This window comes from Aedes albopictus, chromosome 1, assembly GCF_035046485.1.
Source record: "Aedes albopictus strain Foshan chromosome 1, AalbF5, whole genome shotgun sequence".
NCBI classification, from domain to species: domain Eukaryota; kingdom Metazoa; phylum Arthropoda; class Insecta; order Diptera; family Culicidae; genus Aedes; species Aedes albopictus.
The window spans coordinates 69,784,457-69,811,498 of record NC_085136.1 but is presented as its reverse complement, the minus strand read 5'-3'; the positions used below and the strand labels follow the sequence as shown (position 1 = coordinate 69,811,498).

The following is a 27,042-nucleotide window of genomic DNA, read 5'->3' as shown; positions in this document are numbered from 1 at the left end:
TTGTTCTGCTTGTCGTTTGTGGGCGGTCGAAAAAGTTTCTGAGTTTTCAATTTCCATTTATTTCGTAAATCTGGAAGGCTTATTCTAATTTTTTGCGATAAATCATTCGATTAGAAAGTGTAGTTTAGTAAACAAGTGAAATTTTTGGTCAAATCGTGAAATTTGAAGTGAAAAAGCGGATATTGTAAACTGTGTGGGTTGTCGTCTTCATTGATAGGGTAAGTAACACATATTGGGCATGTCGGCACGGTAAAATTAGACTGCTCTGCAGCTTGAAATTTTCGGTATGAAAATACCAAACATGTTGATTCATTTTTTGAATCAAAAAATTTTCAAATAGGTATACCAGAACTTATTGAAGCTCGTAGTTCCAAAAAGAAGTTATTTTTTTCTTGTAGTTCGTCCCAACTGGGACAAAGTCTGCTTCTCAGCTGGCTGAGTTTTCTAAATGTATTTCTCCAAGGATTTTTCCAAGAATTACTGTAGTGATCCTTTAGGGAAATCCTGCCAGGACTCTTCCAGAAAAACTTCCTAGGACCTCCATGCACGCCATTGACACGCCTATACCTATAGCATGGAGTGACAGTAGTGACATCAGGGGCCCAATTTCGTTTGATCAACACATTTTGGGCCCGTTTTTACTAAAGAAATGTTGATAACAATGCCTGTCAGTGGGTTGCCTCCATGTATACCTTTATGAATAACTCCAGAAATTCTTCCAGCAATATTTCCAAGAATAACTTCAGGAACTCCTCCAAAGATTCGTCCAGGAATGCCTTCAAGAATATATCTGCGCTTTCTCCTGGAACTTCCTGGAGATTCTGCAAAAATCCTCTGGAATTTTTCCATGGGATTCTTCCAGTAGTTTATCCAGATGATTCTCCAGGAATTAATCTGAGCTTTCACCCATAATTCTGCCAGGATTTTTTTCCAGGGATTCGTCAAGGAAATCCTGAAGGGATGCTTCGGCGAGTTTCTCCAGGGATTCCTACAGGAGTTCCTCTGAAATTTCTTCAGAAATTCCTCGAGGAGTTCCTTCCGGAATTTCTCCAGGGATTCTTGCAGGGATTCCTCCAGGAATTCTGTCAGGCTAAATTCCTCCAAGAAATCGTCAAGGAACTCTTTCCAAAATTAGTCCAGCAATTCCTTTTGAAAATTTTCAGTTTTCTGTTAACATAGTAAGCATTGAATTTGTATCCCCTCAATGAATCATTCTTTGTTAATCACTACACATGTTCAGACGCTTTTGATTCTTGTTAGCATAGCAAGCCTTGCTTTTTATATGTAGAAATAAACCATTCTTTATTCGCTCATCTAACCGACCAGTCGAGTTTACTCTGCTATCAGGTTATGGGCCGTAGTACGAGTAACCATAGAAACGGCCGATCAACAAGCCGAAGAAATTTTTTTTTCGCTTCAAGATTTTTTCACGTTCGAGATTTAGAAGATTTTTCAAGACGGAAGAAACAAAACCAGGCGTTCCGGAGGCGGTGGTAACCAAAACAGAAGCGGAAATCAAGCCAGAAGCGGACGCGATGGTAACGGAAGACGAAGTGAAAAAGCTCACGGCAGCAGTGAGAACCAACCCGGCGGAGGACAAGCGGATGTTGCTCCGAGGCTTCCTGGCGGTATGTCTCTCATACCGGTGGAAAAATTGAAAGGACGCGAAAACTACGTTTTTTGGGCGTTTGCTATGAGGATGGTAATAATCCGCGAAGGAACGTGGCGAACGGTGGACCCTCCAAAGGGTAACGAGCTGAACGCGGATCTGTCGGAGCGAGCTCTCGTGACTGTTTGCCTCAGCATCGAACCGTATAATTACAGCCTGGTTCAGAAGGCAAAGACGGCGCAGGAAGCGTGGACAAGTTTGAAGACGGCATTTCAGGAGTGCGACAGGACACGGAAGATCAACCTGTTACGCAAACTGACACGTTTGGAACTGCAAGATTGTTCATTGGTGGAAGAGTACGTGGACGAGATAATGTCCACAAGCTTGTGGCTCGAAGAAATCGGGTTCAAGTTGGACGACGAGTGGCTTTTGCTGATCCTGCTGATGGGTTTACCGAGGTGGTATGAACCCATGATCATGGGGCTTGACGCGTCTGGAGTCCAATTAACGGCGGATGAAGTCAAGTCCAAAATCCTGCAAGACGTGACGTGTGAAAGAGACGAAAAATCAGGACATTCTGCCGGAACGTTGCTGGCACGCAACAAGAAAAACAAGAAGGAGAAGTCAAACCTACGCTGCTTCAAGTGCGAGAAGGTAGGTCATTTCGCATCTGATTGTCCACAGAAGTCGAAGGTCGTCGGAGGCTCTGGTCGTCACAAGCAGGCGGCGTTATTGGCACTGCATAAGCCGGTGCAGCAGACGGAGAGCTGGATCCTAGATTCTGGAGCAGGACGTCACATGTGCCGGTCGCAGTCCAAGAGGTCAAGAAGTCATCCATTTACGTGGCCAATGCAGTGGAGATCCCAGTGGCGGCAGTTGGAAGCGTGAAGCTTACCGCCAGTGTAGAAGGTACGTACGCCGATCTCGATATTGCTGACGTTTCATGTGTTCCAGATCTCGCACTGAACCTCTTTTTTTTACCAGTTCGTTTATTTATAGGCTCACCCGCCGTGAACAGCTTTACAGAGCCGACCTTCTAGTTTAATTATACATAATATAATCAAGAGAATTTACCTTTTTTATTTTGCACTGGATTAACTTTCTGTTTCGACAGAATGTCAATTATGCGTTCCGCTACATGACCCGTGTTTGAGGAACACTGATCATAACGAGAATCATTGCAAGCGTTCTTGTTATCATTCTTCTCCTGTTTTCGCGATCGCCTTCGCTTATGTGTAACCACACTGTATTCTGTCGATGAAGTCGAGTCATTGTCGTCGATGTCAGTCCAGTCCTCTTCGTTTTGTTTCACCTCTTCAACAATAGGCACGTTCGATGATGCACTCGGTGCGGCAGATGATGATTTGTGCGGCTGGTTGTCTATCGGTGGGAAGTCGGCTTGGTTGAACAAATCGGGTGCAGGCGACGATGTTGCTGATGGGATCTCGATAATGGTAGTGGGGTTGGAGTCCGAGCACTTCTCCCCGGGGTGTGACGTCCCGCGTAATTTAGGTTGATTAGGGTACACGACCATCGTTCTCTCATTTTGTATGGAGACGGTTGTAGGAATATCTCGGAAAAGATTCATTCGCAATACCCGCACACCGTTTGGCATTCCGGCAAAATAATGCTTCCATGATTCATCTCTTATGGAGATCACTTCCCCAAACTTTATCATGAATTCGCTAACGGCTGTGTTGCTGACCGACGGAGGTAGGTCAAGCACACGCACTTCTACTGCATCGCAATCGACAAACACCGGGATCCGAAACTCTTTGTTGTTACAAAGCATTCTTCGTTTCAGATTGTTCTCTGTCTGGTATCGACAGACGACATCGGTGGAAACCATTTCGATGAGCACACAGTTGCGAATATGATGCAACTGTATGCTTCTGACATCCGCGTACTGGAGATTCATTTCCGTCTCCAAGAAAGCCTGCACTTTTCCAATTTCAGGGCGAATTGGAAGCACACTAAAATCGACCACTAAAGTGTTTTTCCGCACACCGTACATTTTTTCACACGCAGCGATCGAAAACGAGAGATCAAAAAAGCACGTTCGACGTATTTGATGTGTGGTTGTCAACTGATTGTACTGAACCTCTTGTCTGTTAGCGAGTTTAGCAAGAAAGGGTATCGGGTCACGTTTGCCTTCAAAGCGTGTGAAGTTGAACACGAGTCAACAGGCGACGTCATTGCCACAGCGAAAGAGATGGATGGTCTGTACAAGCTGGATCTCGTTGAGCGGAATGAATCGTTTGTTGCACAACCGTGTGGCAACCTGGAACTGTGGCATCGGCGGTTGGCGCATCTCAACATCGACAGCGTCAAACGGTTGACCACGATGGCCAGTGGTATCTAAATCCACGGATCGACAATGCCGAGCTGCCATGTGCCGAAGGGAAGCATCGAAAGTTACCGTTCAAATCGAGTAGAGCTCGGGCGAAGGATGTGCTGGAGTTAATCCACTCAGACCTGTGTGAACCGATGGAAAAGTCGTCGCAAGGCGGCAGCAAGTACTGGATCACCTTAATCGACGATGCTATCAAGATGACGCTTGTGTACTTTCTGAAATCAAAGGCCGATGCGTTCAGTGCACTTCAAGAATTTATGGCCCACGTTGAAAATCAATCTGGAAATAAAATCAAATGCTTGAGAACTGATAATGGATTGGAGTATCTAAGCCAGCAGTTTCAAGATTTGCTGAAGAAGAGCGGGATACGGCACGAGCGGAGAGTACCGTACAACCCGCAGCAAAATGGTTCATCAGAGCGGATGAATCGTACGATTGAGGAGAAGGCACCATGCTTGCTGGCGGGCTCGGGCTCGATAAACGTTTTTGAGCAGAGGCTGCATCCACGGCAGTGTACCTTGCTAATCGATCTCCGACCAAGGGCAGCCCGGCAGCACCATTGGAAATGTTTTTCGGTAAGCGACCGAATCTATCCCACCTTCGAATTTTTGGGTCTAAAGTGATGGCATATGTACCCAAGGAGCAGAGGAAGAAGCGGGACGCAAAATCCATTCCCTGCGTTCTGGTTGGCTACGTGGAGTATACCAAGGGGTACTGAGTGTTTAATCCGGTAACAAAACAAGTTTTCGTTAGCCGGGACATCATTATACTATCGGAGGCCTGCCAAGCCGGCCATGCTGAAGCGGAAGTGGTACCCTACTGTGAAGATACCGGTGCGATCGTCCAGAGTGATGAAGCGAGCGACTCGGTTCAGACTGAACCAGCTGAGGTCGTCGAAGACACGGATACGGAACTGGAACCGGAAGCAGTAGAAGATTTGGAAGCAAGTTGTTTGAGGGAAGTGTTGTGATCAAAGATCCTATCGAATAGATATAAGGCGACAATAGAGACAGTCACCTTAAAGTAAAATCTAGAACTGAGAGAACGGGAAAGCTGAGGCTGTTTTAAATGTACAAATAAATTATGTAGGCAGAAGTCTATAGACCGTGCACAGCACACAACGTCTTTCTTAATCCCTCCGAAACCGAAATGACTGGTTTTAACAGTGGCTTCGAGGATGAAATCGTTTTTTTTTGTGTCGCGTGTGTCAATTCGGTAGTTTTTTTTTTTAATTGTTTTGTGGTTTGGCGCGGCCCAGCCAGATGCATTTTTTGCCGCGTTTTAATTTGTGTAGGCCACCTATTGTAGACCGTTTGTGTAATGAATTTGCTCGCGTTTGTTTTTCTGGACGTGTTTCTGTGGATAACAGGATACTGAAATTACGTTTCTTCTTCCTGGTCCAGCAGATTTTTTCCGTCCCTGTTTTAAGAGCAATCGTTTTTTGTGTCTGCAGTTTTTTGAAATTTTTTGGCTTTATGTACGGTATTGATTTTTTTGTTCATGGCCGCCTGTTTTGTGTTTTGCCTTTTTTCCCATTCTTTTGACTAGAATGAGTATTTGGATGAAAAGTCTAACGGCGCTTGGAAGGAGAGCAACATCTACAGTTTGTTGAGAGCCTCGCGGGTACTCAATGAAACAGCTCACCATGAGCGCGATGAGATGAGGAGAAAGAGCATTAGTGAGCGGAACAGTAGTGAGTAACGTGATTTGCAGTAGCAGTGCATCATCGCCTGAATTGGACAAATGATTATGCTGCAAATGAGATGTCGTTTGCTGCTGGTGTTTCATCGAGTTCGCCTATTTTTCAACGCGCCAATTTTGGGACTTTGTAGCAGAAGAGGAACTTGTGTGCATAACTTCTGTTTTTGTGTGGCATTAAATGGTGTTTTTTTTGGTATTTGTTTTGAGAGTAACTGCCAACTCAACCATACTGTGTACTTTTATTGTTTATGTTTGTATTTGTTGAAGGTAGGATAGTGTCTCCCCCCTCAGAGTTTTGGATCGTAATGTATGCACTGCATCGACTACACCACCCCTCAATCATGTTTTTGTTTTGACGCGAGATCAGTTGTGTTGTGAACCGAGTTGTGAACAGGATAGATGTTGTTCGTTTTTTGTACTCGTTTAAGTTCAAGTAAATATATTCACTAGTTGTTTAAGTATCACTCTTTTCTTTACGTGAAAGTCCCTGCGTTGGAGTTCTGCTGCCGGATGTAGCATCCAACAGGTTATGTGCCCAGGATAAAGAAAAGAAGGGAAGAAGTGTGGCTTATTGTTTCCGGGTGAAAAGCGGACGTAAATCAAGTTGAGTGACATTGAGTGATTCGGAACGATTCGGAACTAGTCTTCGCAATGGCAGAAGCTAAAGTGCTGATGGAGCGATTGAGTGATAACAATTGGGTCAGCTGGAAGTTCCGGATGGAGCTGCTGCTCATCAAAGAAGGTTTGTGGTCGGTGGTAAGTGAGCCGAAGCCCGACAACGAAACGCCAGCGTGGACGGCGAAAGATGGAGCTGCGCGAGCGGCAATCGGACTTGCTCTTGACGACGGACAACTGTGCCATGTGCTGAATGCAACAACGGCAAATGAAATGTGGACGATGCTGAAGCAATATCATGATCGCGGATCCCTTACCAACAAAATACATGTGTTGCGTAAGTTGTGCTCGGTTAGATTGTCAGAAGGGGGTAACATGTCCAGTCATTTGGTGGAAATATCTGGACTTGTGCATAAGCTTCTCGGCATGGGAGAAAAACTGGAAGAACATTGGATCGTGGCCATTATGCTCTCCAGTTTGCCTAGATCGTATGATCCGTTAATTACGGCGCTGGAAGGTCATCCGGAAGGAGATATGAAAATGGAATACGTGAAAGGAAAACTTTTGGACGAGTGGCGCCGAAGATGTGAAACTGAAGAGGAGACCGAAGACAAAGCTTTGCGAGTGGCGATGAGGCGTATGAATGTTGGAAGCAACCCAGGAACCCGCATAGAAATTAACCTTTCTCTAAACAAGACAAACCGTATCGTGAACGCAGTGTGAATGGTAACCTATTTTGATTATAGTTGTTGTATGTTCAGCCGATTACGGTAAAATCATACCAGGACTGCAACTACTACTGGAACATTAGCCGTTATTGTTCATAAATTGTCTGATAATGTTGCGATTCGACCACATTCGCATCTACCATATGAGAAGATTTTCGTACCGCACCACCTGTGGTTCACTTGCTGGGCTGGATCGTAACTCGAAAAATTGGCAGCCATCTTTCAATTTGCAGAAAATTAGGTGAAAGAATGTTTTCGTTTATATTTGTTTTTATTTTGCTCGGTAGTTTGCTATTATCTTATTAATTCGTGCTTAATCGGGAGCTGTAATAACTGCACTGGACGTGGAAATGGAGGTAAGTTGTGTTATACCTTAAAATATGTATTTTTAAACAGTTTTTTTTTTACATTCGTAGAGCCGAAGCATTACGTCAACAATTGTTAACATCAAACGCAGCTGCGGATACGGAGCCAACGCGAGCACCAAATGTGCCTCCTGATGTGTCTACAAGGCTGCTGTTCGAGAAATTCGTTGTTGTGTTTCGTCCGAATATGCCGAAATGCAATTTATTCGTGGAAGTGGATCCATCCGCTCATTCGTCTGAGCTGCTGCAGTACTCGTCGGGAATTCAACCAGATATCAGTTGTTGTGATTTAATGACATATGAAGAGATTTTTTTATAATATACATGAATATAAAATGATTAGAAATGTTTGCGTTCTGAATTTTACCTCAATTAAGTTTAGAAATAAATTAAAAAAGAAAGTCTTATTTGAACCACACCACCAACTGTTTCCTGTTATTGTACGATTGTAGCCCAACCATAGTTCCAACTTTCCGGTAGTAGATTTCTCAACCTTATTGGATATGTTTACATTACTGTCGTCGGGCGAAATTTGTTCACAAAAAGTAGTATTTTGATACGGTAAACATTCTTAACGACCCGTTGCTCATATGGTCGAGTCTTCAAAAACTTTATTCATTATGGTCGAAACTTTACCCAGTAATGGTTGGCTTATGGTTGAGATTACCATAATGATTATGGTTTAGAATCGACTATAAACCATATTCCGTGATGTTTTGGTGTGGTTTGGATTTATGCGGGAAGCAATCCGGATGGGCCGAAACGTGTGTGTTTTTACTGCCAAGAAGAAGGACATCTGGTTCGTGACTGTGTCAAGTTGGCAGCTGTGAGACGGGGCCAAGCGGAAAGACGACGACGTGAAGAAGATGATTTCCCCGGAAATGGTTCTGGCTCTAGCGGCAGCGATACAAGACAAGTGTGTTTCACCACAAAAACGAAGCAGAATGAAGATTGCCGAGGATGGATCATCGATAGCGGGTGCACGAGGCACATGACCGGGAACAAGGAGTTTTTGGAACAAGCTATACGGTGCAGAGATAAGGTTACATTGCACACTGGGCCACGAGCGGGATCTAGCAAGTAAAAACCTCTAGCGTTTTGGGAGTACATTTTTTTGAGTTGGTGTCTTCTGAGACTTGTATTTATTTTACCTGTACTTTAATGTGGTGAAGAAAATTAGTTGGTAATTTTGCCGCATAGGTGGCGCTGCGATACTAACTTTTTTATCTTACGTCCTAGAGGTTTCCCGTCTTCTGCAAAGTTGTAGAGCGTGCAAAAATAAATAAAGTCGCCGAAGACACCAAAGTTGTGTGACTTCAAATAACAAAGTTATAATAAAAATAGAAAAATTTACGTGAAAATCACGTTTTCATGACTATTTTTAATGTTTATCGCAAATTTATCAATTTTAACACTTCACACGTGTTAATCAAAGTGGCCTGTGTCTGATGATACCAACTTAACAATTTTTTAGGACCTTTAAAATGATTTTTTGGGCATAATAGTAAAAATTACTATGATTTTTACTAGCAGTTTTTTCAAAAAGCTGCAAATTTCGGCTTAATTTGATGCTTGCTTCAAAATGTACCACTCAAGATCTATTAAATATGAAAGTTTGCCGGAGGTATAATTTGGTGTTTTTGAGATATGTTGTTTTAAAATATTGATGCTTTTATACCTAAATTATTTTGAAAGAGATGCAAATCTTTATTCCGGAGTTGTCCTGCCATTAGACCCTCACGGATCACTTTTAAATAAAAAGTTTTATGTTTACCCAACGCCTTAATTAATTGAAATTGAAACGTTTTGTGTTTAATTGTCTTACGCATCAATGTATTGAATCGACAATGCACATATATGTATTGGTATATTGAAAGAAAAAAAATAATGCTTTTTGATCCTGTGTGAGCGACTTACGTTAGTGCAAAGTTCCGGTATACCAATCCGTGGAATCAATAATGATTTTCAGTTAACTCAACGTATGTTTAGATGGATATTGATGACATTATGGAAAAAAAAAACTTAGCTCATCAATGCCGTGTCATTAATTGGCACTGTGACTTAGTAAGTAAAGCACTTGTATAAGAGTCGTGAATTCAAATCTCATCTTGAGCTGAAGATTTTTTTTTATAATATAACCAATAATTTATTCATTTTTACGTATGTACGTTGAGTTAACTGAAAATCATTATTGACCACACGGATTGGTACATATTACGAAACTTCGCACTTGCGTGAGTCGCTCACACAGGGTCAAAAACCATTATAATTTCTTTCTTTCAATAGACCAATAAATATATGAGCACTGTTGATTTAACAAATTGATGCACAAAACAATTGAACACAAAACGTCAATTTTGAGTAATCAGGGCGATGAGTTAACATAAAACTCTTAATTGAAAAGTGATCCGTGAGTATCTACTGGCAGGACAACTCCGGAATATCCCGAGATGAACTAGCCTAGGATTAAAAATCTCGTTAATACAGACAAAAAAAACTGTGGAATAAAGAATTGCTTCTCTTTCAAAATAATTTAGATTTAAAAACATCATTATTTAGAAACAAGATATCTCAAAAACACCAAATTATACCTCCGGCAAACTTTCAGATTTAATAGATCTTGAGTGGTATATTTCGAAGCAAGCATCAAATTAAGCCGAAATTTGCAGCTTTTTGGAAAAACTGCTAGTAAAAATCATAGTAATTTTTACTATTATGCCCGAAAAACTATTTTAAAGGTCTCAAAAAAATTGTAAAGTTGGTATTATAAGACACAAGCCACTTTGATTAACACGTGTAAAGTGTTAAAATTGATAAATTTGAGATAAACATTAAAAATAGTCATGAAAACGTGATTTTCACGTAAATTTTACTATTTTTAATATAACTTTGTTATTTGAAGTCACACAACTTTGGTGTCTTCGACAACTTTACTTATTTTTGCACGCTCTACAACTTTGCAGAAGACGGGAAACCTCTAGGACGTAAGACAAAAAAGTTAGTATCGCAGCGCCACCTATGCGGCAAAATTACCAACTAATTTTCTTCACCGCCTAAAAGTACAGGTAAAATTAATACAAGTCTCAGAAGACACCAACTCAAAAAAAAGTACTCCCAAAACGCTAGAGGTTTTTACTTGCTAGATCCCGCTCGTGGCCCAGTGTGCATTGGCTGATGGTCGGAATGTCGATGTGAACGTTAGCGGTAACGGAAGGTTCATTGGAGTTGGTGAAGATGGACGACAAACGGACGTGAGACTTAAGGAGGTATTGTACGTGCCAGAGATGAAAGCGAATATTTTATCGGTGAGTCGTATGCTTGACGAAGGTTTGACAGTTTGTTTCAGCTCAGGAATATGTAGAATTTTGAGGGGAAATGACGTTGTTTTGATTGATGAGAGAAGAGGTTCGCTGTTTATCGTAAAGCAACCATAAACGCAGGGTATGTGATATCCTGGTATTTCTTCCATATTAATGCTTTAACAATAACTCCCATCAGATAGCTGTTCTTAACTCTTTATTGACCAATTACACTCTAATTCTCAAACCCCCCAAACTTGTGTTAGTTACCACATTCTCCCCTTGCAACAAATAAGAATGAGAAAAACGAATGACAAACTTATTTACTATCTTATTCAAACATCACTGCGTCGATGTACCGTTTAGGTTTCCGTATTGTTTGACAATTGCGCCGCCTTTGCAGTTGGTCATTGTCAGCTGATGTGTGAGGCCTGCCATTAGCACCAACATCGTCCAGTATGGATTGTTCTCCTGCAGATGATGGCTGAACAGCCGGATCTTCTCCCGCCTGCATACTTGATTCCTCCTCCTCTGGTGAAAACGTGTCTTGATGAGTACCATCTGCTGTAGGCTCAACGAACTTTTTCAAGAACTTTACGCTACGATCATATGACTTTTTCGTAGTCATATCCATTATTGTAGCTCGACCTCCTGTTACTTGTACGACTTTGTGTATCGTGTTCTTGTAAGGCGTGTCCGCTTTGTCTCTTTTTGTTTGTAATACTAATACATTACAGTAGACGTTCGCTCGGTGCAAACGCTTTAACTGCAATGCTTTTTAACTGCAAGTCCGCTAAGTGCAACAATTTTGCAGTTATCGCACCGCTATCCGTCAAAATGAAATGTCAACAGCGATGCGATGTTTTTCGCATGCACTTTTGTTACAATGCGATGTTTTTCGTATGCACATTGGTTGCATTCTGCAGCAACTGACAGTTATGTGACGTCTGTCAGTTGTTGCAGTTATCGAATTTCATTCGGTAAGTGAAACGTAAACATATTGCACTTATCGAACGTCTACTGTATCGCCGACTCGAATTTGTGGCTCAAGAGCATGGCGGCGCGTGTCTTCCCTTGTATTTCGGATGAACTTGGCTGTTTGATCCCGATCGCGTAATTCCCCATCGTCTGTATTCTTGTAATCCGTACGCAGATTCGGCAACAAACTTCTGACGGTTCTACCGAACATCAGTTCCGCTGGCGGGACCTTCGTCACATTATGAGGCCATGAGTTGTAAGCAGCTACATAGTCAGCCAACGCATCTTTCCAATTGAGTCTGCCGAGCTTAGCAATCGCAGTGATTTTATTTATGCCTTGCATGCTTCGCTCAACCAACCCATTTTCAGTTGGATTCAAAGGTGTACTATTTATCAACTTGATCCCCCATGCTTCCTTGAGCCATGTTCTCAGCTCCACACTATTGAACGGAGGACCGTTGTCAGCCTTCATAGTTTTGGGGATGTAATATGTGTTGAAAACTTTCTTCAATGCTCGTTTGACAGCGTCCGTATCAGTTTTATCCATCGGAATAGCTACCAGGAACCGCGAATAGTTGTCCGTGAGGATCAATGCCTTCCAGTTATGCAAATCGGATGCAGTTGAAAAATCCATTGAAACGTAGTCCTAAACGTTGTTAGGAAGCTCAGTCATTGTTATCGGAGGTGGTCGATTATATACAGTAACCATTTGGCACTCTGGGCAGCTTTTAACGAAATTTTCAATCTCCCGATCCATGCCAGGCCACCATAAGCCTTGACGCAAAATGTTTTTCATTGTGGACATTCCGGGGTGACTTCGGTGAGCTAAACGCAGCGCTCTTTCTCGAAGTTTCGCTGGAAGAACCATTTTTTCGTCTTTCATCACAATATCTCCTTGAGTGTACAAGTTGCTCTGGAACGCCTGATACTTCGAAATCTCCACCGGCCATCGCTCACTTTTGCCTATGCATGATACCACAGCTTGCAGCTCTTTGTCCTTGGTCGTTTCATCACCAACCTGCTTGTTAGTCAAAGCCAAAAGTTGACTACTTAGGGTATCTGGATTTGCAATAACGCAGCACAATTCATGTGATTCCTTCTTCTTTCCAAAATGTGGATCATCTCGACGAACTGCAATTCTTGAAGCGGCGTCAGCTATATTACTAATACCTGCCACATGCTCAAAATCGAACCAGAAATGATCAGTCCGCAGTAACCAACCTTCCGCTCTAGACATTATCCTTTTTCCGACATCTTTCCGGTTCTTACCCTTCATCATGAACATCAGGGCCTCACTGTCAGAACGTAGGACAAAATGGCGACCCAGAAGATAGTAAACGAATCGTTCCATCGCCCATACGATGGCCAACGCTTCCCGATGCAGTTGAGGATATCGACATTCGGCACTGGTCAAACTCTTAGATACGCACGCGATTATTCGGTGTTCCCCGGAATTATTCTCTTGGACGAGGACGGCTCCAAGGCCCCATGGAGACGCGTCGGTGTAGAGTATCGTCTTGTCCTTTTCATCGAAATAACCCCTCTTGATCAGGTCGGTCTCAGCTGCACTTTTCAGATCCTCAAAAGCCGTCTGGTGTGCTTCACTCCATTCGAATCTACACTTGGACTTCAACAGATCGCGTAACGGTTTGGTTTTGTGGGAAAAATTCAAAATGAACGGGCTTATGAATGTTAGCATTCCCAAGAAGCTACGCAGTTCAGAGGTGTCTTTAGGGCGCTTGAAACCCTTGATGTCTGATATTTTGTTGTTCATCGGCAGTATTCCAGATCCATCGATATCGAAACCCAAAAATTCCAGTCAGATTGTTGCTCTTCAAAATCTCTTTGACTTTTGCAACGAGTATTTCCAGTTCCTCCATAGTTAGCGCAAAGATTAATATATCATCAAGATAGACGATGATATTCTTGCAGCCGATCAACAGCCGCTCCATTACGCGCTGGAATAACTCTGGGGCACAGGAAAGCCCGAACGGTAGCCGCTTGAACCGCATCAGGCCATTTGCGGTCATGAATGTGGTATAATGACGCACGTCTTCCTGGAGCTCTACATGGAAATACGCATCTTTTAGATCAAGCTTAGTGAAGAACAACGTACCTTTCCCACATGGAATATCTGCCCAGATCTTTTCAAGAGACGGCATCGGATAAGGTTCACGTATGATCGCCTTATTAACTTCTCGATAGTCCACCACAATTCGGAAATCATTATTTCCCTTTGGAACAAGCACCAGTGGGGAAACAAATGAAATAACATCATGTTCTTTATCAGCCCTTTCTATGATCCCGTTCATTTCCATCGATCTCATCCGTAAATTCGTTGCTGTCTCAAAAGCTTTTGGGATACTGTATCGTATGATCTGTTTGGGCGTAACGGATTCATCAATCCTGAATCGCACACCCGCTCCAGGGATTTTTGGAAACTCTGTTGGAGCGCCTGAAGCAGTATCATGTAGGTCGATCGAATTTATCATCCTATCACACAGAGGAAAAAAAATGTCTTTTTCTATTCTGGTTTAAACTACATGCGCTAAATAAATAAAGATCCTACCTTTGTTTGCTCAAGTCGTGTCCTATGCGTATAAGGTTTAGGGATACCGCCGATTCATATCCTAGAAGCGATAACTGCGTACCCTTCACGACAAAAAATTTTGCCTTGTGCGTCGGTTGAACACTATTCAAAACACCAACATACGCACAAAATGAACATTCCACTTCCAAGGGATTGTGATTCGCATAACTTTTGAGAATCTCTTCTGGATGCACCACGATGTCCTGTATCACTGTTCGGCAATTCTGTCTGATTAGGTTCCAGTCATCGCATGTAACTGTATTAACAGTGGCACCTGAGTCCACTAAGAACTTGATGCGCTGGGTCCCAATGGTACAGTAGACAAATCTTTGATCATCTAGTCCTGACATAGTCTTTGTCTCCCCTGTGATCAGCTGAAAACGACGAGTATGGAAACAAAAGTTGAAATGAACCTTTTGTGAATCTTCTTACAGCTGGAATTCGCTAGTTGGTTTAAGACTGTGCCCGATTCGCTAGTCACATTCGCTGGTTAGGCCAACAAACTGCTGGTATATTTGATTACCCATGTTGCCTTACCATGTAAACTTCTTATTCAATGTTATGTTGAATTCCATCGTAAGCATGTGTAGGATATCAAAAACACAAACAAAAGTTTGTTTTCTAATTAGACTGTTACTTCAATGATATTTTGCAACTCAATGCATATGCACTTAAATTTACAGTGCGTACTTCTGCTAAAGAAATAACATGAAATAAATGAGCATTAGCTGGATTTTTCCAATCATTAAAAACATGAAATAACCTCAATTGCGTATTGGAAAAACTGCAAATGCCAGTTTTTGTGGTAACAAGGAGCTTTATTATTGTTATCTTGTAACGCAATCCAATTCAATTTATTACAAGTACAATCATTTTAACCTATCTGCCCAACAGACTCTGCTGTACATACCTCCCATGCGAGTTTCATTTGGGTAGCAAGTCACCAACGAGCGAACCCATCTCTACATGTTTTCATTTTTTTAGTGATATTATAGACAAACATGCTCGTGATTTATTACCAAAAAAAACTCAAACGGTGTCTACCTGATTAATAATTCCAGCTTCGGTTTTAAAATCGTCACTGGTGCCCGAGTTTCGATGACGTCGCGCATTTGTTGTTCCCTGCCTCGAGGAAAAACAAAACTCCGCGAAATGATTCAATTTGCCGCAGTTATAACACTTCGCACGAAAAGCTTTGCATTCTCTCGGGCCATGGACTTTGCCACACTTCTGGCAACTCCGGTTTAATTGCCTGGAATCCCAAGTACGTTTACGCCTATCGGAATCACCTGTATCGCTTCGCCGGTCGACGTGCTTACGACGGTCATACTCATCCTTCCGCGAGACCTGTTTCCATTTCTGAATTGCATTGACGGTTTTGACGTCAGCGGCATATGAATCACGCTCCGGCACATTGCTTTGCGGTCCCTCGTCGAATGGTGTCCTCGCTTCTTCCGCTTCTGCCCTTATGTAATCCAGGTGTTTTCCGTGATTGATAATACGCTCCAAATCATTTCCAAGGAAGTCCGACATCTCGTACAGCTTTCCGGAAATACTAGGGACAGATCGTCGAAGGAGCGCCTGTACAAATTCCTCCTCTCTTTGCTCACGGCTGAAATCGCAGAATCGAGCTTGGTTCTCCAATCGTACAACAAAATCTGAAAACGTTTCCACGGCTTTCATACGCATATCTCTGAACTTCATGCGCTCTTTAGCTGCATCGCATGTTTGACTGAAGAACTTATCAAGAGCCGAAATCGTAGCTGCATAAATACAGGCCGACGCATCCGTAACCGTCTTTTCCTGCATCTCGATTATGCTTAGCAAGTAATCGCCAGCGAAAATTTTCAATCCAGTCAATTTCGTGGCTCCACTTACAGGCGCCTTACACGAGACAATGCGCTCGAACTGATCACGGTATCTCACCCATTCCGCCTTTCTTTTGTTTGTAGGGAGCGATCCGTCGAACGGCTTCAGTGGCCATGAGCCGGATAGCCATTCGGTCTTCGTTTTTTCCTTCTTCTCCGATGATGACTCCGCTGCATTTTCCACCCTGGCATCATATTTCGGTCTCTTCGACGGAATGACGCTAGTCTCGTCACCAGAGTCATCGCTTGACGAAATTTCGGTCACCTGCCACGGACCACTCATTTCTGCAAATGAAAAGCTGGCTTTTATAGATGATGGTTAAACTACCAGACATGTAGATAAATCACATTACCTTGAAAAACTCAAGGAAAAACTATCCCACCGCAAAAATCCAGCAAAAAAAATCACAACTTCTTCGCTGCCTATGTGAACACTTGTGCCGTTATTTTTTTTTCCACTTGAAAATGATGTGGCATTACCGACTGCCAACCGAAACTCAATGCAAAATATCGCTGTGTCTTTCACTCTGTTATTTCCAGGCCCCTGACACGGCCTATATCAATGCATTGGAATCATGGTAGACAGGATGTCCTGGGCGCTAATTAATAGCGCCCACTGTCAAATGCGAAAACATCAACAATTTTTTGTTTAACGTTTATTTTGGATTGTTGATCAGTTTTTGGAATCATTTTTTCCACCGCTTATGATCACAAAACACTTCAAACTCGCTTTAATATTAATGTACGGTAAGAGGAGCATGCGATTAGTTGAATAAAGCAACCCAACAAACACGCATTGTGAATGTGATTTTGTGTCTGGCTCACAACATCAAACAAAAGCTGCGTTTGTTGATTACACGCTCGTTTCAATTTGCACGAATATGAGTATAAGGCAGTTAGATGTTGGCTACGATAAATTTCATTCATGCCAGGGGCCTGGTTATTTCTATTTAGCGACATAAATCTACCTTCCTTTTCTCTTTTTGTTTTCGTTCACGCCAGAGAAAATAGGTAGAGAAGCGAAGAGTGAACAGCCGCCTGAACGGCAACACTTTTTCTGTTTTGATTTCATTGCTCGGATGCTGGCAACTGTCGCAAAGCAGATTAATCCACCCATCGAAGGTAGTGCCTATCGCGCATACCGCATTTGAAAACTTTTTATACTGTTGTTGTATTAACTAGGAATTATCAAACTGATATTCCAAAATGGAACAATTTTCATTAATTCAAGAAATCAATGTTGTTTGCACTGTTATCCATAATATTTGGAAACTTTGGTGAAAATTTGTTTGAAATGAGTGCAATACTTATCTTCACTTTTGCGGCAATCGTCAAGGTTTGTTGATTTTGTTCATTAGGATACCAGTTTGACGGTTCGATAAGGTATTTTTGGCTTCACACTATTCGCTTCTCTACCTATTTTCTCTGGTTCACGCATTGGCGCTGGTTTCATTTTCACTTGTCCCTTATCTGCATTGTCAACATAACCAGTGTTGCCGGTATGCATGCAAAATAATCAATTATTATTATCGTTATTATTATTTTATTTATTATTATTTTTTTATGTTGGAGCTCTACTCAACTTATTGCTTAACAATTAGCTTTATTTATTTATTTTTCTGTTTTCAATTAGCTAGTACATTCGTTGATTGTTTCTAGAAATGGTTTACTTGGCTTTGAGCTATACTCAGCGCAAGTCTTGCTCAGTTTCATAATTTCGCTTTTTTTATATACTTGGCTTTGAGCTTTACTCAGCGCAAGATTTATCTTTTTTTTTTATTTGCTTGTTTTAACTTGGCTTTGAGCTAAACTCAGCGCAAGATCGTGTTTTTTTTTTGACTTTGCATCCCACTCAACACATTTTCACTCTCACTCGACTTAGGGCTAAACCCAGTGCAAGGAATTTGTTTTTGTCATATTGGCTTTGAGCTCAACTCAGCGCAATTTTTTTTTTTAACCTGGCTTTGAGCTTAACTCAGCGCAAGTTTTTTTTTTTTTTACTTGGCTTTGAGCTTAACTCAGCGCAAGCATTATTGTTTTTTTTTTTGCAAACTTAGTTCAAGCACAATCCGTCTATCTGGCAACCGGAAGTCATCATTGCGGATGTCTTCTTCTTAGTGAACTTTTTTTTTTTACCATGCTGCAGCTTTTTGTTTTTCAATATTATTCAATATGTAAATCCAACTCACCTGATAAAATCCTCCCAAGCGAAACGTCGCTGAACCGAACATCCGATTTGGCAGGATCGCCAATGTGATATCCTGGTATTTCTTCCATATTAATGCTTTAACAATAACTCCCATCAGATAGCTGTTCTTAACTCTTTATTGACCAATTACACTCTAATTCTCAAACCCCCCAAACTTGTGTTAGTTACCACAGGGTATAAGTTTTAAATTTTGTTATTTACGCAGCCAAAAATGCTTTCATTCAGGAGGAGAAAGTTGTTTGATTCAGGAGGAGCTATTGTATGAGAGGTAAGAGCACTAAGGAGGAGTGTTGAAGGTAGGATAGTGTCTCCCCCCTCAGAGTTTTGGATCGTAATGTATGCACTGTATCGACTACACCACCCCTCAATCATGTTTTTGTTTTGACGCGAGATCAGTTGTGTTGTGAACCGAGTTGTGAACAGGATAGATGTTGTTCGTTTTTTGTACTCGTTTAAGTTCAAGTAAATATATTCACTAGTTGTTTAAGTATCACTCTTTTCTTTACGTGAAAGTCCCTGCGTTGGAGTTCTGCTGCCGGATGTAGCATCCAACAGTATTGACTAGGGCAGTTTTCCCTATTTTACTGCAAATATTTAAAGTTTTTTTGTCGTGCTATTTTTTATATCGATTTGAAGCATTTGTTTTTTTTAAACAAAATTTTATAGAATATTTAAATATGATTTATTTTATTGAAGTGACAGCTCCGGGTTTAATAATTGTATTGCCTTTTCTTAGAAGAGGAAATGGGACGTACATTTGTAACTACTATTCAGTTCGATTACATGTATACAAGACAAATAATAAAAAAAACTAAATGGTATAAACAGAAATAATAGCAGTATAACAAAGAGAATTAAAATGCAAAAAACTATATGTTTCAACATTCGTTTAAGAAATGTGTTCAGATTGTAATACAATGAAAAACTTAAGGGGAAAGGAGTTGTTGTGATCAAAGATCCTATCGAATAGATATAAGGCGACAATAGAGACAGTCACCTTAAAGTAAAATCTAGAACTGAGAGAACGGGAGAGCTGAGGCTGTTTTAAATGTACAAATAAATTATGTAGGCAGAAGTCTATAGACCGTGCACAGCACACAACGTCTTTCTTAATCCCTCCGAAACCGAAATGACTGGTTTTAACAGGAAGAAGCAGTTCATTCGTCTGCGCTCCCTCCGCATCCAACTCGAGACAGTGTTCATCCTACTCCGAGGCGCAGCGAGAGGGAGCGCCATCGACCAGGCAAGTATTCTAATTATAAGGTCGCATACAGTGTCCTACCTCGGAAACTTGTCTCTTCACAGGATTGTGGCAGCCAAGCGGCTTTCAAGAAGCATCGCGCTCCCGTCACATCCCAAAGAAGAAGATGTTGGTCTGCAACAAATTTCTGAGCACAGTGACTGGGAGCGCTCAGTCACAGGCAAGTATCCTTTCGCATCCGTAACAAACAGAAAACTTTCTGAGGCATGTTGTCCACAGAGTCGAGATTAGCCAGAAACCGCTGAAGAAGCGTTGAACCGACCTGACGGTGATCGATGGGTTAACGCGATGGAGAGCGAGATCCGTGCGTTGAGCGACAACGATACATGGCGTCTGGTCAATTCTGGCGTTGAAGAACGAGTGGGTCTTCAAAATCAAGACGAACGTAGATGGCTCCATCGAACGATATAAGGCGCGACTGGTGATCCTGATCAAGGGCGTGGACTACCAGGACACATAAGCCTGGAACACATAGCGTCCGTTCCGTCGAGGTTTGCGTTTTTTTTTTGACAGTTTTCCCATGGGAAATGTGTCAAACTACTGTCACGCACACGCAAACGTATGCATTGTGCGGGGCACTATACTCTCCCGTCGTCCGTTATGCAACAGTGCATTGCCCCCTTGTATTGGCGGCGAAGCTGGACCTTGAAGTGCACCAAATGGACGCGGTGACTGCATTCCAGCAGGGCGACTTAGATGACGAGGAGATATTCATGGAGTAGCCAGAAGGGTTCCGTGATGACAGGGCACCAACGAAAGTCTGCAAGCTGCAGAAAGCTCTGTACGGTCTGAAACAAGCCAGAGTATGGACCCGGAAGTTGGACACGAAACTCAAGCAGATGGGGTCGAGCGGTAGAAGTTGCATTTACCATCGGATCATTGCAGGAAAGCTCGTCATTATAGCAACATACGTGGACGATTTCCTCATTCTTTCGAATGTTCAGTGGTTGGAGGCCAGTATCAAACAGCCATTAGCCATGCGGTAAGTTTGATCAACAATTATTGCAATAATCCTGGTTCCGCATACTGGACGGCGGCTAAGCGGATACTGCGGTATCTGAGGAGTACGAAGCACGAAAAGCTTACGTACACACGAGCCGAGGACACGAGACTCTACGGCTACAGCGACGCAGATTGGGGAAACGATCAAGATACACGACGGCCGTCAGCGGATATGTTTTCCTACAGAACTTTGGACCTGTTAGCTGGAACTCGAAGCGACAATCTACCGTTGCACTATCGACCACCGAGGCAGAATAGGGTAGGTAATCAAAATTTGAACCAAATTGCGGCTTTCTGAAGCAGTGCAAATTTTAAGTTATTTTTTCTCCCACATGAAAAAAAAATACTACGGCAAAATCGTATGTACATGAAAGCCACGGGTATAAGCTTTCTGTTAAATGGTAAAAAGTTTGTATTTGCACCGAATTTCATTGAAATATTTGATTTTTCACCAACTATGATTTTAATCTTAATTTGAACCATCGTAATCATAATTTGAACCAATTTTAATCTTAATTTGAACTACTGGCGGCAGCAGCTCGAGCATCTCACAAAACAGCCAATTCCATGCTAAACAATTAAAAATCACATGAATCTGCTAATTCTCATACCTATTATTCATTAGGCAGTGGAATCTCAACTCAGAATGTTCGAAATTCTCTAGGAATTTGGAAACTAAATTTGGAATTTTTCATCCCCCAAGAGTAAACAAAGCAACCACTAGCGCAATCTACAGGCCAATACTAGAAGCTCACCCCCGTTTACTAGTTCAAATTTAGATTACAAATGGTTCAACTTAAGATAACATTCTCCAAGTAAGAATCACTTAAATTTGATAATTTTATGACAAATAATGCGGAATATTATTCGGTTGGTCGATTCTACGATAAATAAGCTTTCATTTGACGTGTTCACATATTGCGTGTGATACAATGCATGAGCTGTACGAGTGCACCGAAAATGTGCTTTCTCTTGGGGGGAATGGGTGAAATCACAGTAATTTTTCAATTGCCTGTTTTCCATGACAAAAACGCTGTTTTCAATGCTTTTAAAGTCCTTGTTACCAGGTTATATTACGAAAAGCTGTTTAACATCTTTTTCGGAACAATATTTGCCTGAGAAGTACGTCGTTTTAATGAATTTTGAAATGGTTCAAATTAAGATTACAATTTGACTAGTTCAAAGTTTGATTTCTTACCCTACATAGCTCTGTCAACTGCAACGCAAGAGGTCATGTGGTGGAAAGGTTTCTTGTTCGATCTCCATAGAACGAACGATGCTTTGGTGATTCATTGTGACAACAAGAACGATATCAACTTGGCGGAACGTGAAGTTGGCTACTCAGCACGTAGCAAGCACATCGACATCAGGCACCACTATGTCCGCACTGAAACACAAGAGAACCCAAATTTGAGTATTTTTAAACTCACTTTTGAGTTCTTTTTTGCATCCTGTTTCATTCGCTCTCTTTATTGTTGTCAGAGAGTGAATAGCAAAACAACCCAACTTTGAGAGTTCGATGCGGGAAGCCAAAATTGAGTAAGTGGCACAGTACCGAAAGTTGATTAATTTTAACTGACGGTTGAGTAAAAAGAACCTTGACTTTAGGTAGTTTGGCCGTATACGCCTAAATGCAAACTACCTACCTAAACATCGACTCCAGCAACTCAAAATTGGCTTCCCGCACGCAACCTCGAAGTTGGGTGGAATGAACTCACTTTTGGGTACTTTCGTTTTTCCGTGCGGGAACAGGTCGAAGCTAAAACCACAGACAAACAGACGTCTCACTCTACTCACTTCCCATCGTTTCCCTTTTTAACGGATTATTCAAATATTCCGTAGTTCGCAAATCGCTCGCTCATGGCGCTCGCATCGTTTTTGCTCCTGTTTGACGTTTGCTCACTATCGCCATCTACTCAGTAAGTTTGCGTACCACAGTGTAATTAGCATTGGACGATTATGTTTGCGTGACGAGGATTTTTATCGCATTTTGTTCCAAGTGATATGTCTGTTTGTCTATGCTAAAACCATAAAGTTGGAATACAGCGACCGTTCGCTCGTTGCAAAATGTTTACTTTGCAACGAGCGAATGCCATTCGCTAATTTCAAAGTCTCTTTGACACTAAAGTGCATCAAAATGCACTACCAGCATGACTGACAGCACAAATTTGACATCTTCTACCGACTTTTCGAACCCTCTAAGCAGAATACCCTCTTCGAATGAGTGTAATCAGTTTCGTACCTTTTAATTCCGCCCTATGTTGCTTATCCTTTGACAGATACGCGTATTTCGACTACCACTTGTAATCTTCCTCAGTGTGGATAACTGACACTGAGGAAGATTACAAGTGGTAGTCGAAATACGCGTATCTGGATAAGCAACATAGGGCGGAATTAAAAGGTACGAAACTGATTACACTCATTCGAAGAAAAAAATTGGACAGTTGATTGCTTTTTAATTGCAAACACGTGTCAAATTTTGCAATTAGCGGACTTGCAACAACAAAGCATTGCAGTGAGCGGGTTTGCAACGAGCGCACGGCCGCTGTACGCAACTGGGCACAGTGACTGGAAGCGCCAAGTCCACGGAACTTTGGATTTTTCTTCCGATAACGACCACGCCGTAATACCACAAACGAAGATACAGACGGAGCAGTAATCGTTTTTTTCGGTACCACTTTTATTTTCACCCTTTGGTAAGCCCCTCTCGCTTTGTGTAACCAGCGCGCTTTGCTGGACCCCTTGAACGGGCGAAATGAGCGAACTGTCAAGCGACTTGTCATCAACATGTTTGTTTATGAAAAAATTGTAAGTAAGTTCTGCTTTTTGCTACCTCTCTAGCAGCACCAAAACGCAAGTCGGTCGAATAGAATCCCGGAACACCGTGAAAAATGGGATCTCCGGAGATCTTTGATCCCTTCTACGGGGCGGATATTTTTGATCCGGATAACATTGTAGAATTCGCGAAGTAGGCATAAACGAACCGGCTGGAAGCGCATCTGATCATGTGTAACGAAGACGATGGAAGAGGATACAGATTTTTTCGAGTTCATTTGCAATTCAACGAGGACTTGGCCTACCGACATATACAGGGACTAAAGGGCTTGGCCGGCAAAGTATCAATTGTAAAACCGGACTGATTCAATTCGTCTGTGGTAATACATTCCACAGGTATCCAAGTACCCTGATACGCTGCAGGAAGCGCAAAGCTGGAACGACCAAGACCGTTGGATTGAATCAATGGAGGCAGAATTCGATGCGTTGAACGTGAACGAGACGTGGTGTCTGGTGGATCTTCCGAAGGGGCGGAAAGCGCTGAAGAAAAAGTGGGTTTTCAAGGTCGAAACCAATCCGGACGGCTGATGCAGATGTGGTCGATTTGGTTTTCCGTGACACCATCACGGGAAACCCATGTCACTTAGTGGCACTGGTTAATTAGGAAAGAGCGATCCCCCAATCACCATGTCATTGTTGCCACTCTGGAAAAAGGTCTCCTTTCTCGCTCATTTCTCTGAGACCTTGGCGTTCCTTGACGCAGTCCGAGTTGTCGAAATCAACCTTCGCGTAGCAACTTTAGCAACTTTTTGTAATCTTATCCACGCCGGCATTCAGTTGGCAGTCTTTGTCTTGCATTTCGGCAGCATCGGTTGGCGCGTAACATTGGATAATGTGGTAAGGTTCCGAACCCATGTTTTGAATCTGGCCTCAATCTCAATACATAATAGGTTGGTTCTATTTGGCTAAATATCTATTCCACCGAATTTCAATCTGCTTTATGGATCAGTTTGTTAAAGCGCCGCACCTGTTTAGAAAATACGGATTTCAGGGTTCAAATCCCACCAGAACATGTTTTTTTTTATCTAGTAGGTACATACTTATCTACAGCTTTCCAATGTTTACGCTTTTTTGTCAGGCAGCCTCAGTAACTAAAGATATTTTTTTTTATTTTGTGCTTTTCTACCAGAATACTATGCCTGATTGCCTAACGTGTGCCAAATCCATCGATTGCGATGATCAATCCTTCGAGATCAGAACAAACAAAGAGATCCAAAATGCATTGTGCAAGCATTTTTGGTTTGGTGTAAGTCATAAAGTCCTGGCGTTGCAAATGTTCAGGAATTTTGAGAATACATTTATTTTATTTCGTAGGAAAATCAGTACCTTAAAAGTACCATTTGCTATCCTTGCTGGAACAAGATTGAAGATTTTCATCGGTTCTACTGTGAAGTGGAAGAACTGCATTCTAAACTGCTCTTTCCGCACGTACAACTGCTAGAGGTTAAACAGGAAAATGTTAAGCACGATTTCATCCCCGAGCAGTCTGATGAGTTGATGAAAGCTGAAGGGAATGAAGAAGGTTCGAATGAAAGTAACAATTCTAGTGATGATGATGATGATGACGATGCAGATCATAAAACGAAGAAAAAGAGCTCACGATCGGATATGTCGAAAGCTGGCAAGCGTCCAAGATTGCGGAAGAATGAACTGGACGCGGTCCAGGAGTACGTGTCCCAACAGCTCATTCTAGATTGTGATACGTGCTCGAAGCGTTGCACAACTTTCGACACTTTGCAGAGACATTCAATAATGGAGCACGCAAAGAAAGCGACTGTGCAGTGTTGCAATTTGAAGTTTACGAAAAGCTATCGCTTCGTGGATCATATACGGTTTCACCTGGATCCGAGCCGATTCGTATGTTCTCAGTGTTCCAAGCAGTGTGGCAATCGAGAGGCTCTCAAGAGGCACACTCGCACCGTTCATGGCTGTGATTTAGAGCAAGAGGGAGCAGGCGTTATTAAAACGGAAGGTACGGACGATGAGGAAAGTGATGGTGAAGCAGATAGCGGTGATGTAGAAGATGGTGAAGCCTCCGAAGAGGAAAGTGATGTTTCAGAAGGATCAAACAATGGAGAAGACGATGATGGTAACGACTTCGAGCAAAGTGAATCACAAACCGCAGAACAAACAAAAGTACTAGAGGATGAAGTGGAGATTCAGCAGTATGTATCGAAAAATTTGCCACTGGTATGTGATACCTGCTCAGAACGTCACGAAACCTTCAAAGATTTGCAAAAGCATTCCATGGAGAACCATAGAAAGCGCGCAACAGTGCACTGTTGTAATCGTAAACTTGTCAACAGCTATCGATTCATTGATCATGTACGATTCCATTTGAATCCGGACCGTTTCAAATGTACCCAATGCCCAAGGAAATGCCCCAATAGTGAAGCACTAAACAGGCACGTATTGAAAGTACACACGCCGCTAAATGAAAGGAAATATCCTTGTAAGACGTGTCCTAAAAAGTTCTCCACCAAATGTAACTTAGCAAAGCACGCCAAGATCCACGGAGAATCAGATGGAAGAGCAATCAGAAAGCGTCAAGCTCGCGAAAAGGACAAGAAGAATGAAAAAATGATCGCTGAACACATTGCCCTAGATTGCGATACGTGTAAGAAGAAGTGCAGTTCGTTCCAAGCGTTGCAGAAGCATTCAATGGACGAGCATAAGAAACTTGCCTACGTGTTCTGCTGCGATGGAAAGTTCAATACCAAACCACGACTAGTCGATCACATTCTTTACCATCTGGATCCGACCAGATTCCAGTGCAAAGTTTGCCAAAAGAACCTACGCCATGGGGATTCGCTGAGACGACACATAGAACTAAATCATGCACCGGAGGAAGCGAAGACTATCAAGTGCAGCATGTGTCCGAAGATGTTTTCGCATCAGAAGTTCCTGAATGTTCACGAACGGAATCACAACCCAAAATGGCGCTGCGAAATCTGTGACAGGCGATTCATCTGCGAAGCTATGCTGACACAGCATCACAAGTCGACGCACACCAAAGAGCTGACCTTTGTTTGTCACGTGTGTGCCAAAACCTACAGCAACTACCATACCTATTGGTCGCATCTGAAAACGCACGACGAATCGGCGAAGAAGAAACCACAAAAGCCGCGAGTACAGTGCCCTCTTTGCAACGCCTGGACACTGAAGATGTCGCGTCACATGCGGCTGCACTCGGGGACGAAGACCTGTGAAGTTTGCGGCGAGGAATGCAAGAATGTGATCACCTACCAGTATCACATGAAAAATCATGAAACGGGCGATTTTATATGCTCGGTTTGTGGCAAAAACTTCAAGAGAGAAATCGGATTGAAGGTAGAGGTTTGGGTTGTTTCACTTTCGAAGCAATGCTTATCCGCCGTTTTGTTTTTTTCAGGAGCACATGGCGTCGCATACGGGTGACGTGCTGTACAGTTGTGATTTTTGCGATCGAACGTTTAACTCAAACGCCAACAGGGCATCGCATCGCAAGAAGGCGCACCCGCAGCAGTGGCTCGAAGACAAGCTGAAGAAAGAAGCGGCCAAACTGGCGCAAGCCAGCGAAGCGGTCCAGTCGTAAATTGAGTCGAAGTTATGTTCTGTTGAAAACAGTTGAATAAATTGCATTGAGGTAA

The 27,042-nt window shown here is 42.3% G+C and overlaps 2 protein-coding genes across 3 annotated transcripts; one reads left to right on the top strand and one right to left on the bottom strand.

Annotated features, from left to right (window-relative positions):
• On the top strand, window positions 1-27,042 carry LOC109404700 (transcription factor grauzone-like). Of its 2 annotated transcripts, none has more exons than XM_029877391.2 (4): window positions 1-218; window positions 24,543-24,659; window positions 24,728-26,743; window positions 26,805-27,042. In XM_029877391.2, the coding sequence occupies exons 2-4, from the start codon at window positions 24,549-24,551 to the stop codon at window positions 26,985-26,987; spliced, it is 2,310 nt and encodes a 769-aa protein (XP_029733251.2). In that variant the 5' UTR covers window positions 1-218; window positions 24,543-24,548; the 3' UTR covers window positions 26,988-27,042. The 2 variants fall into 2 exon arrangements, with proteins under 2 accessions (XP_029733251.2, XP_062700779.1); XM_062844795.1 differs by lacking the exon at window positions 1-218 and adding an exon at window positions 18,983-20,837.
• On the bottom strand, window positions 12,766-16,621 carry LOC134284996 (uncharacterized). The gene is made up of 2 exons (XM_062844805.1): window positions 15,283-16,621; window positions 12,766-14,612 (listed from the first exon to the last, which is right to left on the bottom strand). The coding sequence occupies exons 1-2, from the start codon at window positions 16,387-16,389 to the stop codon at window positions 14,214-14,216; spliced, it is 1,506 nt and encodes a 501-aa protein (XP_062700789.1). The 5' UTR covers window positions 16,390-16,621; the 3' UTR covers window positions 12,766-14,213.